Here is a 17,973-nt window from a genome sequence, read left to right as displayed (position 1 = left end):
TGGGGAAATTTTATTTTTTAGTGTTATGAATTGGATGAGTCCACTTTAGGTGTCAAGAGATCACTCACTTTGTAGCATCCAGAACTTTATTTTTCTTTATGTAGATAGTGTAGAGTGGAAGGAACAGGGACAGGAAAAGAAAAGGATTATAGCTTCGGTATATTAGCATGTGTCTGTATGAGTCCTGCTAGCTATTGTTAATTATTTTAGTCTGAAAACTGTTAGGCTAAGAGAAAAGTAGGTGGGTGGGAAACTAATATTTTTATGAACGTCTGCTGTATGTCTAGGACTCTGCGAGGTTCGTTGTATTCATTATTTCATGCAGCGCATGTAGTACTCAGAGCAAATTTATGAGGTAAATATCATGCCCATTTTACAGATGAAATTGAGGTTAGGAGAAGTTACGCACTTACCCAGAATCCCACGTAAGTGCCAGAACTGCTGTTGAAACCCGAGTCTGTGTGATACTGAAGCCTCTGCACTTTCTGTCTTCCCACTCTTCCCACTTGCTTCCAGTCACCCATCAACTGTTGTGGAAGTGTTTGCCTGCTCTGTGCTAGGCATCTGAGCCATAAAAATGGTACTCTCATGACCCCTTTTCTTATTAATAGAGGTGTGTAAAATCCCAAAGGCTCTAATGTATTCATTGATTTTATTTAAAATTCTGTGTATTGAATTTACTTAGAACAGAGACTATCTATAGTAGTAATCTTCAGAGTATAAAAATGCTCATTTGAGAACTCTATCATTGTAAGAGAATAAAAGTTTGCTTTTTAACAACTTCATTCAATAGGAAAGTCTTTTTCTTGAAAAACGTGGATGTCCTCCATAAACCATAATTGCATATATGTAGCATAAATATTGTTTTTTTATTGGATTTGTTGCAGAAGTAAAACCCTCTTTTGTTTAAATGGACTTGCTTTTGAACTGTGAAAATTTAATCGTGATAGTTTATTGGTTCAGCTCTGGAGAAGCTGAGGCATAGCTATTTTGCTCTAGCCAGAGCTATTTTTATACCATCACTGAGAGCTCCTTTTTTTATATTATTGGTGTTATTGCGTACTAAAAAAGGAGTGTTAAAAGAAAACTTAGGATTTTTTTTAATTCTGTGCCCTTATTCACCACAATGATATTTTTAGAGGTTATTTCATCTAGCTATATCTCTTCCAAAAAGGCTTTATCTTTTTCACAGTAAAAGCAGACAAGAACTCAGCTTGAAGCCATTCCTTCTCAAGCCTTCTTTTTTGAAGAGTGAAAGGATCTAAGAGAGTGGAACTGTGTGTGTGAATTGAACCTGTTCGCCCTTAGCCCCTTCCTGATCAACATGTCTGCTTCATTGAGGGGAGAAGTGACCAGGAAGTTTAACTGAAGAGGCCTTTAAGAACAGGGATGAAAATTGCAGAAACTATTTCTTTGAGTTGCTCTATGCAAAAGAATAATCAGTCTTAGATGTTCATCTCTGCTTCAGGTTTGGTTCCAGAGAAGACCATTATTCTGCTTAGCTTTACTTTTTATAAGAGTGCTCTGCTGAACCGGACAGGCAGGTAATCGTTCATTGTTGCAAATATCTGCTGATTTGGGAAAGAGAATATCTGCAGAAAAGGAATGACAAAATGGCTGCTTCAGTGACTGGAATTTGTTTGCTGAAACTTGGAGAGCGTTAGACATATAACTCAAACAAACTTTGTAGCCCTAAAGGTAGAGTAGTTGAATCCCAACGAAAGTGTCAGATTTTAGGCCTGGATATGAAGCATCAGTAGAGAAGTTTGAAAGCTTTAGCCTGTGCGGCATGGAGTGTGTCTGAACCTGTGGCCTGGCCATTGTCATGGATAGCAGCATCCCACGTTTAGTATGTGTGTCTTCACTTAGAACATCTGTGTGAGTGGATGTGTACCTCCAGTCCATTGTCTGTCCATCCTTACACATTATTATCATTGAAATACCAGACTACTTGTTATGTTTCCTTTTTGATTTATTACCCACCTTATGAGGCATATTGTAATCATATGTGAAGTTCTCTTTCATCGTGTAACATGAAATAGTTATTTCGAAAGACGTGGTTACCTAAGACCCTTTTCTTTAAAATTTAGTGAATTATGTACATCTTGGATTATGGGAACAGATAAGCTAGATGTTGGGCTTCACAACTGCAAATCAATTTGCAAAAGGCTATATGAAAGATAATGCTTAATGTAATTCAACTTCTCTTCCATTAACATCTTGAGTTATGGTGTAAAGTTCTATATTTTTATTCTAGAAATGTAGCTGACATTAGCATTCAGGTGTACGGTTCAGCTTATCTCTGGTGAAGAATCTTTTAAAATTAAGTTAAATACAGCACAAAAGACATAGAAAATCAATAATATTTCATTTCTTTTAAGTAAGATCTTTCTATATACATTTGTTTGGAGTGCTTATAAATTTCTCCCTTCACAGGAGTATTTTATAATAAATGTCAGTTATAGATTTAACTGTAGGAAAAAAATAGTGCAGGTTTTGAAATACCTTTAATATATCAGGTAAAAAACTGCTTAGCTAAGTATTAGTGTAGGAAATAGTGGTACAGTCTCTTAAATGATATTTTTAAAGTGTAGTGATATTAATGGGAGAGCATTTAGGACCTTAATATGTGAAATACTGTAGGACTCAGTACATTGTGCTTTAAGATATTTTAAGCTGCTTTATTTATTGGATTACTTGTCATAACCCTTTATACAGAGTAGAGATACTAAAAACATTTGCAGATGGATGTGAACTTGACTCACAAATATATTCTTTTTGTTTAATTACTCCCATACTAGTAATATGTGATTTAGTTACTTTAGCATTACATTTATAGTCTGAAGATTTTTATTCTAATATTAGCTACCATTCCAATGGTATTAGCAAGTGATTGATAGAACTGGTTAGAATTAATTTGTTAAGGTATTAGAAATTGAACACTGGAAAAATCTGTTTTTTAATAGCCATGTATGCATTAGTGAATTTAAAAGCATCCTCTAAGGGTGTTATTAAGGAACCATTTCCTTTCTTTTTTTTTTTTAAAGAAATAGCTAAGTACAAATTAAGGAGAAATTACTCTTTTCAGGTTCTTTTTATTCTACAAGTGTGATCACATTGGTGATAACTGTGGCAGTCATACTAGAGAGAATATTTTAAATTTGGCCCTCACAATTGAAATAAGTTTTTTGTTGTTAGTGTTAGGGGGGAGAATGTGGGAGTCTGTAAAAGGCATTTCCTGGCTCTCAGATTTGTTTCTGCTTATGCAGAGAAGGCAATGGCACCCCACTCCAGTACTCTTGCCTGGAAAATCCCATGGATGGAGGAGCCTGGTAGGCTGTAGTCCATGGGGTCGCTAAGAGTCGGATACGACTGAGCGACTTCACTTTGACTTTTCACTTTCATGCATTGGAGAAGGAAATGGCAACCCACTCCAGTGTTCTTGCCTGGAGAATCCCAGGGACGGGGGAGCCTGATGGGCTGCCGTCTGTCGGGTCGCACAGAGTCGGACACGACTGAAGTGACTTAGCAGCAGCATGGGAAGTTAATGAATTTGACAGTAAGAGAGAATTAGATTCCCATTAAGACTTTAATGTATAATATGAAGAATCAGCAGTTAACATCTGAATTAAAATATATGACTTTTTTTTTCTTTTTTAAACAGCACTGAACATTTTTAAAATTTTATTTTTAATGTTTTTGGCCTGTAGGATCTTAGTTCCCCAGCCAGGGATTGAACCCAGACCATTGGCAGTGAAAGCACCAAGTCCTGACCACTGGACCTCTAGGGGAATTCCCAACACTGAGCATTATGATAGTGACCTAGTTACTTTATAGTAAAGGGAAATACATAAATGAAACCCAGGAATTTTGCTCTTCATTAACACTGGCATGGTACCTAAAAGATATTAAATTATTCCAGTTATAGGAAAAACTCTTGATTTTAAAATTTCATTTGATTTTCTTATAATTTCACCTAGTGAACATCAAAATATTAGTTTAAGACGGAAGGGCCAGGAAATCTTTATATGTCTAAGAAAAGATGCCCACTCTTTTTTCTGTTACTGCAAATGGTGATAACATATGTCTCCTAAAGTATTTCTGTACACTTTTTTTTTTAATGACAGAAGAGAAAAACTTATTAAATATAACAGTATGTTTACTTATAACTTCATTTGGTATGACAAATGTGGATGTTAACTTTTTTAATATAAAAAGAATCAGTATATTTTAGTGATCTAAGATTTCATAATTCTGGCATGCTGAGAATTGATCTTAAAAGATCCTAAAAATTTAAGAATGAGTATTAAAGTTTTTTTAGGTCAGAATATAAAATATACTGTGTTGACAAGGATAAAAATGCTTGTGGTCTTAAGGAGACTCATTCATAATTCATAAACCTGGTAGGAATTTTCCTCTTCTTTTAATCCTTACCTAACAAAAGACAGAGTTAGTCATCTACTATGTGCTTTAGACATGAAAAAGCTACTCTGGGTCCCAGTGTGGGCTCAGACTCGCCAATCCTTACCTTAGAGAAAACTGAAGCCGCTTATGTGGTCTTTGAAGTTCAAGTATGATTTCCTCCTGTCTTCACTTAGGTACTCTGTTGGCCCTTGGCTCTTTGGTACATCATTAGAATTTATATGTCTTGACTATGGCTGGAGGAGGTCATTGCAAATGGGTTTGTTCAGCTGCAGACTTACTGGGTCAGATATTCATTTCAACACTTTTTAAAGTCCTTACTAGGAGAAGAAAAAACAATTTTAGGTCAAATAGTTGCCAACTTAATATTTGTTTGTAACTTCATTAAATTCTCAAATGTGCCTGTGCACATGAAATTTTGTACTTGTAAAATAATATGTATTTTTACTTTTTACTACCAGATATACTTTTCAGAGTAGGATCAACAGTACAGTTTTTAGTTGTTAGCTGCTATATTTTTTTTTAATTGAGTTAAAAGGAAATTGTTAATTTTAAGTTTATAATATTAAAGGAAATTAATTTTTAAACTGTCTCTTCCCAATTCACTTACATACTAAAATCTTGGCCTATTTTTCTTGATGTTGGGAAAACAGTGGTGAAGAAGGTAAGGAGTCCCAGCTTTCAAGTTTTTCCATTCTAGTGGGTAGTCATAGGCAATATTTATTTGAGCACATAAAAGAGATAACTTCAGACTGTGTAAGTATAGTGAAGGAACCAAAATAGACAGTGGTGTTGGAGGGAGATTAGGAGCTGGAGGTAGGCAGGGTCTACAGTTACTTTAATAGAGAAGAGATAAGGTCTCCTTAGATTGTGACAAAAGGGACCACTCATGGCATGATCTGGGAGAAGAGCCTTCCCAGTCCTGGAGGAGCAGGCACAAAGGTTAGACGTGTCCAGGGATCAGAAAAGGAGGCTGATGTGGCTGGCACGTAGTAAGTGGAGGGAATGGTTGTTGCTGAGTTGGGCATGTTGGCTCGACTGGATCATGCAGGGCCTTATAGATGAAGAGTTGTTTTTTTTTGTTTGTTTTTTGTTTTTAATACTTACAGGAGGAAGTTGGGAGGAACATGATCAGATTTATGTTTTTGAAAGACCACTCTGGCCTCGGTCTGAAGGACAGATTGTAGAAAGGCGGGAAAGAAGGCAGAGAAGTCATTTAGAATCTATTGCTGTGGTCCAGGGGAGAGGTTGATGGCTGCTTAGACTAGAGTGGTAGCCCTGGAGATTCTGAAAAGAGGATGGATTTCTGATAGATATGTGATAGCACCTGAGCAGGAAATGTTCTGGTTCTTTACCTTTAAATCCTGTGGTTTCAGATCATTCTGGCAGCTCTGAATCTTACTATATTGTGGCAAAGGAAAGAATTGTCCCTAGGGCACATGGATGAGTTAATTTACAGCATAGACTATACACCAGTCAGATTTGTTTTACTCAATCCGGCAAGTTGCAATGAGTGTTTATTTGATTTTCTGTAAATGTAACATTTTGTTGTTGCAGGAAATGTTTTCCTATTTGTCCAACCAACTAAAGAAGCTGTCAGAAGCCTACAATGAAAGACTGTTGCATACACCTCACAATCCCATATCTTTAGGTAATTTTTTTTCTTTTTTAAAACATTAGTACTTCTGAACCATTTCCAGTGGGAAGCTGGTATTTCTCAAAAGAGTATGAGTTCTTCCTTGTTACAGTGATGTTTCTAATTTCATTACAGTACTGATTTGTAAATTTTAAAAATTTAGTTAGCCTTTTTAAATGCTTTAATGTATTTCAAAGGTAAAACCTATGTGTTGAAAGAATTCAAATCTGTATTATGTTACAATGAATATATGGAAAAAATACTTTGACCTCTTGCTTCTTACCAGAATAATTTGGTCAATAATAAGGAATCTATATAACTATTTAAAAATTTCTACCAGTTAAAAAAATACCATAACATTGGATATTAAAGTTACTCTTATAATTTTTAATGCTATTATTGTTAGTTTTCCTTAGTATGCCTATGTTAGAGATATCAGTGTTTATGATAATTTAATATTGTCATTGTAGTACAGGAGCTACTAAACAGGTTAATATGAATGTTGATTTTTATGTATTTAACATTTAAGCTTCATAATTACCTCTTTTAATTTGTGAATATATATAGTATAATATGGCTCATATTTATGTATATCTGAGGAAAGTAAGGAAATTAATAATTTGTAGTTGAAGCCTTTTCCAGGAATGAACTTCCTTGGAAAACCTTTTGGCCACTGATAGATAATAAATCACCCTAGTCAGTCCTCTCTGTTGGTTTAAAATCTAGGTAGATGCTATAGAAGGTGATATGGTGTGATCTGAATTTCAGTTCTGCCATGTAGTAGCCTCTAACTTTCTTTTCCCTGTCTAAAAGTAGAGATAATGATCCCTCACATACAAAGTTACGAGTGGTTGATATTATAACTGTAAAGTATCTAGTATGGTAAGTCATGCTATTCATGTCATTGTTCCATGAATTTAACTGGAATATTCACTCTTTGGAAGGGTTGTATGGAAATTCTTTTCTGAGTATGTTAGCTTGTTTTAAAATATTTTTCTTTGATATGCAATAAAATCCTTACTATAATTTATTAAGTGCATTAAAGTGAAATGGTGCCATGAGACAATGAATAAAAAGTGCTATCTCCATGGAATAAGCCAGTTGCAAAAGATAAATGCCATATGATTCCACCTGTGTGAGGCACTTAAGAGTACTCAAAATCATGATAGAAAGTGTAATGCCGGTTGCTAGGGTCAGGGAGAATGGAGAATTACAGTTTAATAGGTGTAGAGTGTCAGTTTTTAAGAGAAAAAGAGTTATGGAGATGAATGGTGTAATGGTTGTTTAACAGTGTTTGAGTATTTAATACCACTGAAGTATATACTTAAAAATTGGGTAAGATGGTAAATTTTATGCTTTATGTTTGTTAACACAATAAAAAAAAGTAACGTCTTCATGGTTATTTGTTTCTTGAGTGGTTTTGGGCTGGTGAACCAAGGCTCACTGGAATACTGTTTTCTCTTTCAGCTATGACACTTAGAACCCTAGATAAACACTGTAGCAGAGCTGTCACTCAGCTTGGCTCCATGCTTTTTACAAGACAGGTTTCTGGAGCCAGGTAAGTATGTTTAAAAGGGAATTGGTTTTATTTTGTGTTATAAAGTTAATGAAGTATGTTTCCTTACCAATAAGTCCCTCAAGTATATGGTGAGCTATACCTGAGGATTCATCATGGAGGAAAATAGTGATGAGGTAGAGAATCTGTGAGGCTGTTATGCATCCACCTGTAGTGTGTGAAATAGTCACAAAGGGATATGAATCTTGTTTAATAGATACACAAAAACAAAGTTCATTACCCTCTGTACAAATTTGTATTTATTTTCCTTTGTTAGATAATCTTCACATTATGGTGTTAGAAATAAGTTAGCTTCATTCTTAAGTTTAAGTGAAAATGTTTTTAAGGAAAAGTCCATTTCCTAAACTGAAAACAGCTATGCAGTTCTTGTCTTGCCTTTGAAAAATGTCTTTTTTGCTTTTATAGCTTAAGATGAATTTCATTTTTCATTTTATATTTGATGAGTCAGAGAAAGATGACTTGAAGTAGCTTGCTCTAAGTACTCTTCTTTACATGCTTCTACTAAAGAATTTCTCTCTGACTACCAGAGGTCAGAGATTTCACGTCAAAGAACAACTTCCTAAAAGGAAAAAATCTTAGATTACTTCACCGTTTTAACTTGATGAGCTCTATCTGTATGCAGCATAGTTTTGACACTTATAAAATGGTTTTCTTGGCCTTGCTTTTTAGTGTTGCCCCTATTTGTCTTTATGTTTAGGTTGATCTTAATTGGCTGCTTTTTAAAAAAAGTACCGTTAGAAATCTGCTTATATCAAGTATGCCAGTGAAATCAAGCTTTAAAAATGCATGTGCCATTGCTGAGTATTGCTAGTTGCTGACCATCAATCCACTGTAAGCAATTATGCGATTTCTTCTGGAGCCTTGCTCTAAAACCTTCCATGCATAATATGATCAGATAGGTGTAATTTTAGTCTATTGATTACTTGAGGAGATACATGGCAGTTAATCAAAGTGGTTTGATTTACAAACTTAAATATTCCATTGAAGTGTGTATATGTGAAGTGTCAAATTTCCATATTTGGTACAAAAACAAATAATTTTCTTTCTACTTTTTGGAAGATGTGAAGGTGTTTTTGATTTCTAGAGCTTGTAGCTCTTTAATAGAAGATAAGGTAATGGTAAACATCAGATAGTACCTTCCTGTGTGAAGTGCATTGTATCGTATAATTTTATTTTAAGGCTGACAGTCTGTTTTCATAGGCTACGATCTATAGCTGTTTTTAAACTTTTTAGTAAGTGGGTGTAAGGCTTAGTAACACAGCTTTCTTTTGTTTATGAGTGATACTCTGTTAACATCACCAGACATATTAAATTGGTAAATCTTTTCTCTTTCAGGGTTGTTCCTCTTGGGTCTATGCAGACTGTGAGTGGCTACACTTTCAGAGGCTTTATGTCACATACAAATAATTACCCTTGTGCTTACCTCAATGCTGCGTCAGCCATTGGAATGAAGACACAGGATGTGGACTTGTTCATAAAGAGACTTGACAAGTGTTTAAAGACAGTCAAAAAGGAACAAAATAAAGAGAGTGACATATCTGGAGTTGACAATAATGACAAAACTGAAGATGTGGATATAGAAGAAATGGCTTTAAAACTAGATAATGTATGTCTTGACACATGCCAGGATTCTTCTTGATGACATGTGAAGGGTTTATTTTTGATGATTTGAAAGAAGTGAGGAGGCTACAGTATAAGCTAACAGTTTAAAGACAAAACGTAAGATTTTTGAATTGAGAATTTCATGGAGAATATTTGGTCAAGGAATAGAATATGGTCTGAGCTAGCCATTGATGATTGTTACATTTGTTGTTTTTAGACTGCTTCAATCATTACCATCCTCAACAGGTCATAATATACAATTAACATTTTTCCAATTGTTAAACATTTGCCAATTAAGCATTATGATTCAGATAATTCTTACTAATATGTTGATAGTAAAATTACACATGACCTCTGATTCTCTTTGAAATGTGTAGACTGTGTTCCTCTGACCATTCTCTGTCATTCACAAATTACTTAGTTTCTGACCACACAGAATTTAGAAAGATCACTAATGCTACTATTTACTAGATGTTTGTCAATGTGTGTAAGTCATGGTATGCCTGTAAAATGGATATTTCCCAGGAAAGCAGAGTCAAGGTGTAAGCTTTAATTTTCACTCAATAGAAATGGATCTCAACTTCAGGATGATTTGCTTATATCTAAGAAACATTTGGGGATCTTTTTGATTGTCAAAACTAGCAGAATACTATTGATATCCAGTTAGTGGAGGCCAGGCATGCTGTTCAACATCCTACAATGGGCAAGACAACTTCCCAAAATAAAAGATTTATCTAGCCCCAAATCTCACTAGAGCTGTGGTTGAGAAACACTGCTCTAAATTCTCTCGTAGCTCAGTCAGTAAAGAATCTGCCTGCGATGCAGGAGACCCGGATTCGATTCCTGGATGGGAAAGATCCCTTGGAGAAGGAAATGGCAACCCACTCCAATATTCTTGCTTGGAGAATCCCATGGACAGAGGAGCCTGGCAGGCTGTAGTCCATAGGGTTGCAAGAATTGGACATGACTTAGCGACTAAACCACCACCAAAGTAAGAGAACTCCTAAATAAAGAGAAGTTTTCCATAGCAGCTTTACTTATTCACTAGTAACTTAATATAAAGTAGCTCCGTAAATGTTAATGAATTACACAGTATGCAGATTCTTAACTGATAACTGAGGTTACCTCTTCTGAGTATATAATTATAAACTGTTAATACGACATGTGTGCATTTTTCCATTTGGGAAAGTGAAAACTTTATTTCAGTGTTTTTGCCTCAAGCAGTCTTGGTTAGCTTGTTCAGGTGTTTTGTACAGCCATCATCAAGAGTGGTTAACATGGGGATTCGGAACATATTTTTGCTGGGGAGGTGAAAATGATGGAGTATGATGAACAGGTGTATTCCCTACCCATTGCCCATATGCTTCCTTCCTGAATCTGTAATCCTAGACTTACTGGCTATAACTGTTATTTTTGGTGTTAATTTTAAGACTGATAGCCTAAGGAATTAGTGAAGCTCCTGAATGCACCAAAGTTTCAAAACTGTGTTTCTTAAGACTTGCTCTGTGGAGCATTTATTCCTAAGAGATGCTCAAGGGTATGAAAGGTTCCATGAGCAAGTTGGGAACTTTGCAAACCTGCCTATTGGCATATTAAAGGCTCTAAGAATCCCTTCTATTTGAGTTTGAATATATCCTTGTCTAAAGATGGAACCTGTTTTTTTAATTAAATACTTACTGACGTCCCTTTGAATGTATTTTTGAAAACACTACAGTAGAGAATGCCACTTTTCTTTCTGGATTGTGTTTTTCTTCATTGGTTTGGTACTGTAAACTGTGTTAAACATGAGCTTAGATTGCTGCCACTCCCACTGGTAAATTAGAATATTTTATTGCCAACTTTGGAAGTCCACTGTTGAGATAAGTACTTAATTACAACTATCATAAAGGGTTGCTTTGAAATTTTTGTATGTCTGGGGTTCAGATACTTGAAGTGTCTGGGTTCTTTAAATATTTCTTTCAAAGGTAAATCCTGGATTAAAAAGTTGTATAATGTTTTTAACGTGAATTTGGGACTGAATCGAAGAACTGATTAAGATGAAGAGTTGCTATAGACCCTCTCCAGTCTGTGAAAGGAAATGAAATGATGCTGTGGATGTAGATGCTGGTGATGCAGTATACTGTCCACATAAGCCCAGATCGCTTTATAGAACGAGTGATCTATTTTATGTGATCAGCATTTAACTTAAGGAAGGCCAGAGTCCAGAGACCCGCAAATGTTTTCTCAACTGTGGTGTATCAGCAGTTCTTGGGCTACAGCTGCTGAATAGATAATAATTCTAATTGAAGATAAATTACACGAACCCACATGTGAATGATAGATATGTTATAACATTTCATTCCTGGCGCATAAAATCAGCTGCAGCTTTTACTATTAGCCCTTTCTTTTCAGAGGTTTTAGAATTCCAACTCTATTCCTGCTGGTTTCAATTTGACCTTGAGGTTGTAGAAGTCAAGAATTTTTGAAGGGATATTATAGGTTCTGCACATTTAGGTTTTCCTTTGTCCCCACTCCAGTGTCCTTTGACTTGCTATCTCTCCTTTCCATGTACATACAAGTTATTTATTTTAATCTCCTAGTAATGATTGGTAAGCCTCATAACTGGCTTTAGTTATCGTCTCACTGGGGCAAAGGGCCAACCGATGATATCTTTTCCAATCAGTGGCTAAGATGACCTCCTCTATCTTTGTGCTCCAACTGCCCTTATTATGACTATCAGGTAGAATTTTGGAGTTTGGTTTTTAAAGTCATTGGGCTGTGTGGTAGTCTGCCCAGAAAAGAAAATTGAATAACATGAAATATTCTTTAGGTCACTACACCCAATGTGTTACTTATTATACACAGAGCAGGAAAGGGTATTTTCAATCCAATTCTCAATTTGGCTCTTAAGTTCTCTGCTGACAAATTCTCCCTCTTTCAGGGAATGATATGTGATACTAGCCTTAGGAACTCTGTGTTCAACTATAAATCTTTTTATTTAGCTTTTTGCAATAGTTGATGAGTTGATCAAATGTGAATTATTGAAAACAGTTATGTTCAGTCAATGGGCACTTGATATACAGAATGATAACTTTAAATTGAGTTTTTTTCCCTGATATTTTGCCCTAGCACATACCTCTATTGTGGTTCTGTTTCTTTAACCACTATAGTAAGTACTGTCATGAGGTCTAAGCTATAGGGCATGCTTTTGGTTTTAGACTAGACAGCCATCGTAGGTCTTAGTAAAATTAAACAGAGATAATTTGTTCAACCAGTGATGTTACTTTAATATTGAATTAGTAGCTCATCCTAAGTTATATTCTTGTCTTCTTTCGTAGAGGAAAAATCCAACAACTGACAGGTATGGCAAACCCTGGTGAATCTCATTCAGGGAAACTTTTATGAATACATACACATTTGGTGCATATAAAACTTGGGTTTTCTTTTCCCACTGTCTGAAATGTACTCATTTCTGCCAAGCCCTTAAATGGTTTTGTGTTTTGCATTCATGAGGCCAGTCCCGTTTTTAAACTAAGTTTGTGTACGTAGAAGTTGAATTATTTCAGAGGTTTGATACCCTCTGAATAATTTGATAAAACAACTGAATATGCTGTGAACATCTTTTTTAAGTTCCTGTAAATAGTCTTTTCTTGTCTGTCACATCGTGTTGATTATTGATCTCTTACGGCCGCTCAGCATACAGGCCTAAGACTTCCCCGCTGTGTTCCTTCGTGCCTGCCTTTCTACTTTCATGCTCTTCTTGGTCATTATGGTGTGTACACGTGTAAGACGATGAGTTCAAGGCTAATGACTATATCTTTATAATTTTCCACCTAATATTTTAAAGTTCAATCTAAGGCCTTAAGCAAAATCTGAAACTATTTATATGGTCTTGTTTTTATCAAGTGATATTGGTGTCAACTTGAACATTTAGAGAACTGTGAAGAAAGACTATGTTTAAATGTATAGTTGTGAGGGATTTTAGCTATTAGAATTGAAGCTGGTGTCAGCCTGCTAACTTATGTGTTTTACTAAAAGAGAAGATATTTCCAAAAATATTTTTGCTGTAGACTATTTAAAAATAAGACTGAATTGTATAATTTATTATGCAATAAATTTTTAATAAATCATGGCAGTGTGTTACATTATTTTACCTAATCATTGCTACAGATAAAATCTGAAAGTGCAGATAACTAACATTAAATTACTTGCACATATTTTCATTTAATCATCAGTATTAACTTGCCCAGAAATCAGCAAGGAAAGTCATACTTTGTAATGAGACTCATGAGTCATGGGGGTGGAGGCTAGATTATTTTTTTTTAAAAAGGGGAAGGAGAAGAGAATCTTCCAGCACCCATTTTGCAAAGCTCTGTTGACTGTAGATGGTTGGAGGCTTAAAAGTATTTAAAAAGAAACATGTTAATTAAATATAAAATGGTCGTACTTCCTTCTTCAGCAGACTTTGTTTTTAAATTGTACTGTTTGATTTTTGCAGGTTCTCATTTGATTTTTAATTAAATCTTTGCACTGGTACTTATTAACCCATGTGAATTCACATTTAACCTCTCTGAATCTCAGTCTCATCGTATGTTAAGTGGGTACAATCCTTTAGGATTGAGGATTTAAGTGAGATACAAAGTGATTAACTCAATACTTGAAACACAGCACTTGCTGTTAATAACTACTATGATGGTCTGCATAAAGCTATAATGTACCAATTTTTACTAGATTTAAATTAAATTTTAAAAATTAAATGAAAATCTATTTCTTAGCTTATTAGGTAGATTTTTTTTTTTCAGCCACACCATGTGGCTTACAGGATCTTAGTTCCCTAATCAGAGGAACCTTGGCCATGGCGGTGAAAACGCCAAGTCCTAAACATAGGAACCCACCAGGGAATTCCCAGTAGAATTATTTCTGAGAGAGAATCATCAATGAAATTTTGTTCATTTCCAGTGGAAATTACAAAGTATTAGTTGATTTTTGATGACTATCTTTTTTCTTTTTCCAGAATTTTTCTATTTAGATTTTTGTGAATTTCTGTTTTGTGTTTATATCTGAGAGTTTTTTTTAAAGAAACATTTAAATACGCATTAATAATTTTGTGTACCTGAAATTCTAGATCACAACCCAACAAAAATGTACAGAGAAAGTTCATTTACTGTGATGCCCACATCCATTGTATTATCTGACCAAAGTTTTTGGTATAGTCAGCAGACCTACCGGCACAGTGGTTTGCTATATTTAGCCCTATTCTTATATAACTTTATAGTAGAATGATCAAATTTGGGTCTCAAGCAGACCTCTTTCTTGAACTCCACACCTTTGAATTCTCCTCTTTCCCTTTTTTTCCCACATCCTACATCTAATTCATCAAGAAACTTTGTTGAATCTACCTTAAAAAGTTATCTAGGATCAAACTGCTTCTTACCTCCTCCTCTTTTATCCACTAGGTCTCACCTATCAGTGTTTTTTATCTGAATTATTTCGGTACTTCCCTCCCACCCCTAGAAGTCTCCCTGTTTTCTCACCATGCCCCATTACAATCTTATTCTCAATACAACAGCCAGAGTGATCCTTTTAAGGCGTGTAGTCACTTGCCTGCTCAAACTCTTGTAGTGACTCCTTATATCACTCAGTGTAAGGCATAGTCCTTGTTGTGCCCCCAAAGGCCCGACAGCATCTGGCCATCCTACTCCCACCCCCTTTATCTCTCTGACTTCCTTTATCTCTCTTTTTTTTCTACTCTTCACCCTTGCCCCTTCCAGCCAAACTGGCTATCTTGCTATTCTTCAAACACTAGGCACACTTTGCCTCAGAGCCTTGGTTCCAGCTACTTCCTCTGCCTGGAAACAGCTCAACCCAGAGGCTTGGCTAACTCACCTCTTTCATGTTTTTAATCAAACTTTCCCTTCCTGATGAGGTCTACCTAGACTACTACTCTTAATACTGGTGGCTATCTCCCCCACTTTAACATTGCTTAAAATTTTTCTTAAAGTTGAAAGTGGAGCCTCAGTTTTTTTGTGCTTAAAAGTGGGCTTCTTGTTAAAATGCACATTTGAATTCAGTAGATCTGGGGTGAGGCTGGCATTTCTAGCAAACCGACAGGCAATAACAGATACTGGCCTGTGATACTGGCCCAGGGACCACACTGAAGAGCAAAGATACAACGTATTATGTAATTTAACTATTACATTCAATTGTTTATCTCTATCCCTCTGGCTAGAACATAAGCTACTTCAGGGCAGGATCTTTGTCCCCTCACATATACCCAAGTACCTAAATGGCACCTGGCACATGAGACATGTATTTGTTGTATGAATGATTCAGTAGGCATTATTAATTATATTTTAACTGTGTATGAAATCTTATCATGTCTGATTGAGTCTATTCAGTGGTTTTCTATTGCTTCTAGGACAGAGCTCCAAAAATCCTATTTGGTTATGGCAGATCCAAAGAGGTCCTGCTCCAGTCTCCCCATCAAGAAAAGACTTTGTTACCTGGCTACAGCAATGTGCTTTGCTGGCAACCTCCCTGATATTCACTCCTTTTTATTTTTCCTGGCCTCTCCTTGAGGCATGTGCTATCTTAGTTCCCTGACCAGGGATTGAACCCATGCCCTCTGCATTGTTTGCTCCTTCAACGTTAGCTCAAACTTCAGTTGTTAGCTCTTTAGTAATTTAAAGTACTAATTACTGTTTTAAACGTGGGGCAAGACAGTGGTTTAGCATACCTCTGACAAGTGGTCCATACACTGTGAGAAGAGTAAATCATCCCCTGAACCTTTAGGAAGAGTTCTGTTGTGACCAAAGTACTATAGTGACCAAGGTACTATGGTGACCATGACATAATTGAGAGACCAGACTTCTACGTGTCTGAGTGACATTGCACAAGTTACTTTTGACTCGTCTGTAAAATTGGGGTAATGATATCTAAGAAAGTTGAAATAAAGATCAAATGTAATCATGCGTGTGAAGTACCTAGCAAGGAGTCTGACAAACAGCAAGTGCATTGATAGTAGCTATTGTTACATGGCAGTTAACAACAACAACAGAGAGATTTCAACAAAGTAGCACCAGAGACAATCTGTTAAAATGTAGCTGTGTTAGACATAGAAAGCACACCTAACAGTTATCAAAGGGGAAAGGGATGGAGATAAATTAGGAGTTTGGGATTAACATAAATACACTACTATAGGAACAAACAGGACCTACTGTATGGCACAGGAAACTATACTCAATATTTTGAGTATAGGAAAAATAATCTTTAAAAAATATATATATACACACATATCTGAATCACTGAAACTAACACAACATTGTAAATCAACTATACTTCAATTTTAAAAAATGCAGCCAGGTTTAGAGGCCTGATCTTGATTAAATCCTATTAGATCAGATGAAAAAATGAACAGTAAGATGAACTGTATTCAAAGCTCTTGTTCGAGTGGCCATTTTCCTCATGGCCCCCTCCTTCCCTCCTCTCTCCTTTGCTCCCACCTTATTTGCTACTGTTGTATTTATTTATTTGTCTTAAGTCTTTTTTTGAATCCTGTTAAAATGTATTAATAGCTACACCAGGAAATGGATAACTGCTATTTACCCTTAGCAGCAACATCTTAGTTTGGATAAGTTTATCAGATGTTTCCCTGAGAGTGGTTTATTAAAAAACGTTTTTATTATGGAAATTTTCAAACATATTGGAGAGAACCATATAATGAGGGCCACCTTTGACACTTACCAAGCCCTATTTTGTTTTACCTGCACCACCCTCTTACTTTAAAGCAAATATGCATTTTAACGTGTAGCTCACATTTCAATATGAATCTCCTACCTGAAGAATCTCCTTTCTCTTAGGAGGAGAAGGGGGCAACAGAGGGTGAGATGGTTGGATGGTATCATTGACTCAATGGACATGAGTTTAAGCAAACTCCAGGAGTTAGTGAAGGACAGGGAAGCCTGGTGTGCTGCAGTCCATGGGGTTAGTAAAGAGTCGGGCAAGACTGAGTAACTGAACAACAACTAAAGGACTCATTTTTTCAAAAGTCACAATACTGTTTTCAACCCCAATTATCTTGATATCATCAAATATGCTATCATTGTTCACTTCTCTAATTAATTTCCTTTTTTACATTTGAGTCATGATCCAAATAAGATCCCCTAAGGGTAGATTTTAGTGGAAAAGGGAGAAGAGGTGAGAAACAGATGGCTTGAGTAACCAGAGAAAATTGGACAAGTGCAGAGAAAAGAGATTCACAAGGCTTGAGATGGTATTTTCTAACAACTTTCCCATGGATTAGTAATACTGGATTTATGAAGGATGTTCATATTCCAAATGGGCTCCTAAATATCTTCCAGGATGCTGGAGAAATTCACATTTCACCTGTTCCAAGTTTTCACTGGTTATCATAAGAAATGGACTTCAGTCCATAGTATGTATAACAATCCAATTTCAATGCCAACTTCCTTAACATAAGGCTGTGAATTAGAACCTCAAATTAGATTAGGTCTATAAGGCAATGGGGGTAATTGTTTCAGATACATAGCTGCTGCTGCTGCTAAGTCACTTCAGTCGTGTCCGACTCTGTGTGACCCCATAGACGGCAGCCCACCAGGCTCCCCCGTCCCTGGGATTCTCCAGGCAAGAACACTGGAGTGGGTTGCCATTTCCTTCTCCAATGCATGAAAGTGAAAAGTGAAAGTAAAGTTGCTCAGTCGTATCCGACTCTTAGCGACCCCATGGACCGCAGCCCACC

The 17,973-nt window shown here is 36.0% G+C and overlaps 1 protein-coding gene and 1 long non-coding RNA gene across 5 annotated transcripts in view; one reads left to right on the top strand and one right to left on the bottom strand.

The window, feature by feature from the left end:
- The window catches only part of SEPSECS (Sep (O-phosphoserine) tRNA:Sec (selenocysteine) tRNA synthase), a 49,835-nt gene extending 36,488 nt beyond the window's left edge, over positions 1–13,347 (top strand). For all 4 annotated transcript variants that reach the window (XM_070791240.1, XM_019962533.2, XM_019962534.2 and 1 more), the window contains exons 9-11: positions 5,980–6,073; positions 7,526–7,616; positions 8,970–13,347. In XM_070791240.1, the coding sequence (XP_070647341.1) occupies positions 5,980–6,073; positions 7,526–7,616; positions 8,970–9,273 (489 nt within the window). In that variant the 3' untranslated portion in view covers positions 9,274–13,347. The remainder of the gene's footprint in view (positions 1–5,979; positions 6,074–7,525; positions 7,617–8,969) is intronic.
- Positions 677–16,016, bottom strand: LOC139183610 (uncharacterized). The gene is made up of 3 exons (XR_011567131.1): positions 15,952–16,016; positions 4,529–4,742; positions 677–1,592 (listed from the first exon to the last, which is right to left on the bottom strand). It is a non-coding gene; the product is annotated as an uncharacterized lncRNA (long non-coding RNA).
- Between the last annotated feature and the right edge of the window lie 1,957 nt (positions 16,017–17,973).

The sequence above is a fragment of the Bos indicus genome, chromosome 6, assembly GCF_029378745.1.
Source record: "Bos indicus isolate NIAB-ARS_2022 breed Sahiwal x Tharparkar chromosome 6, NIAB-ARS_B.indTharparkar_mat_pri_1.0, whole genome shotgun sequence".
NCBI lineage: Eukaryota > Metazoa > Chordata > Mammalia > Artiodactyla > Bovidae > Bos > Bos indicus.
The sequence above is the reverse complement of the archived record's forward strand: the minus strand, read 5'-3'. Positions and strand labels throughout refer to the sequence as shown.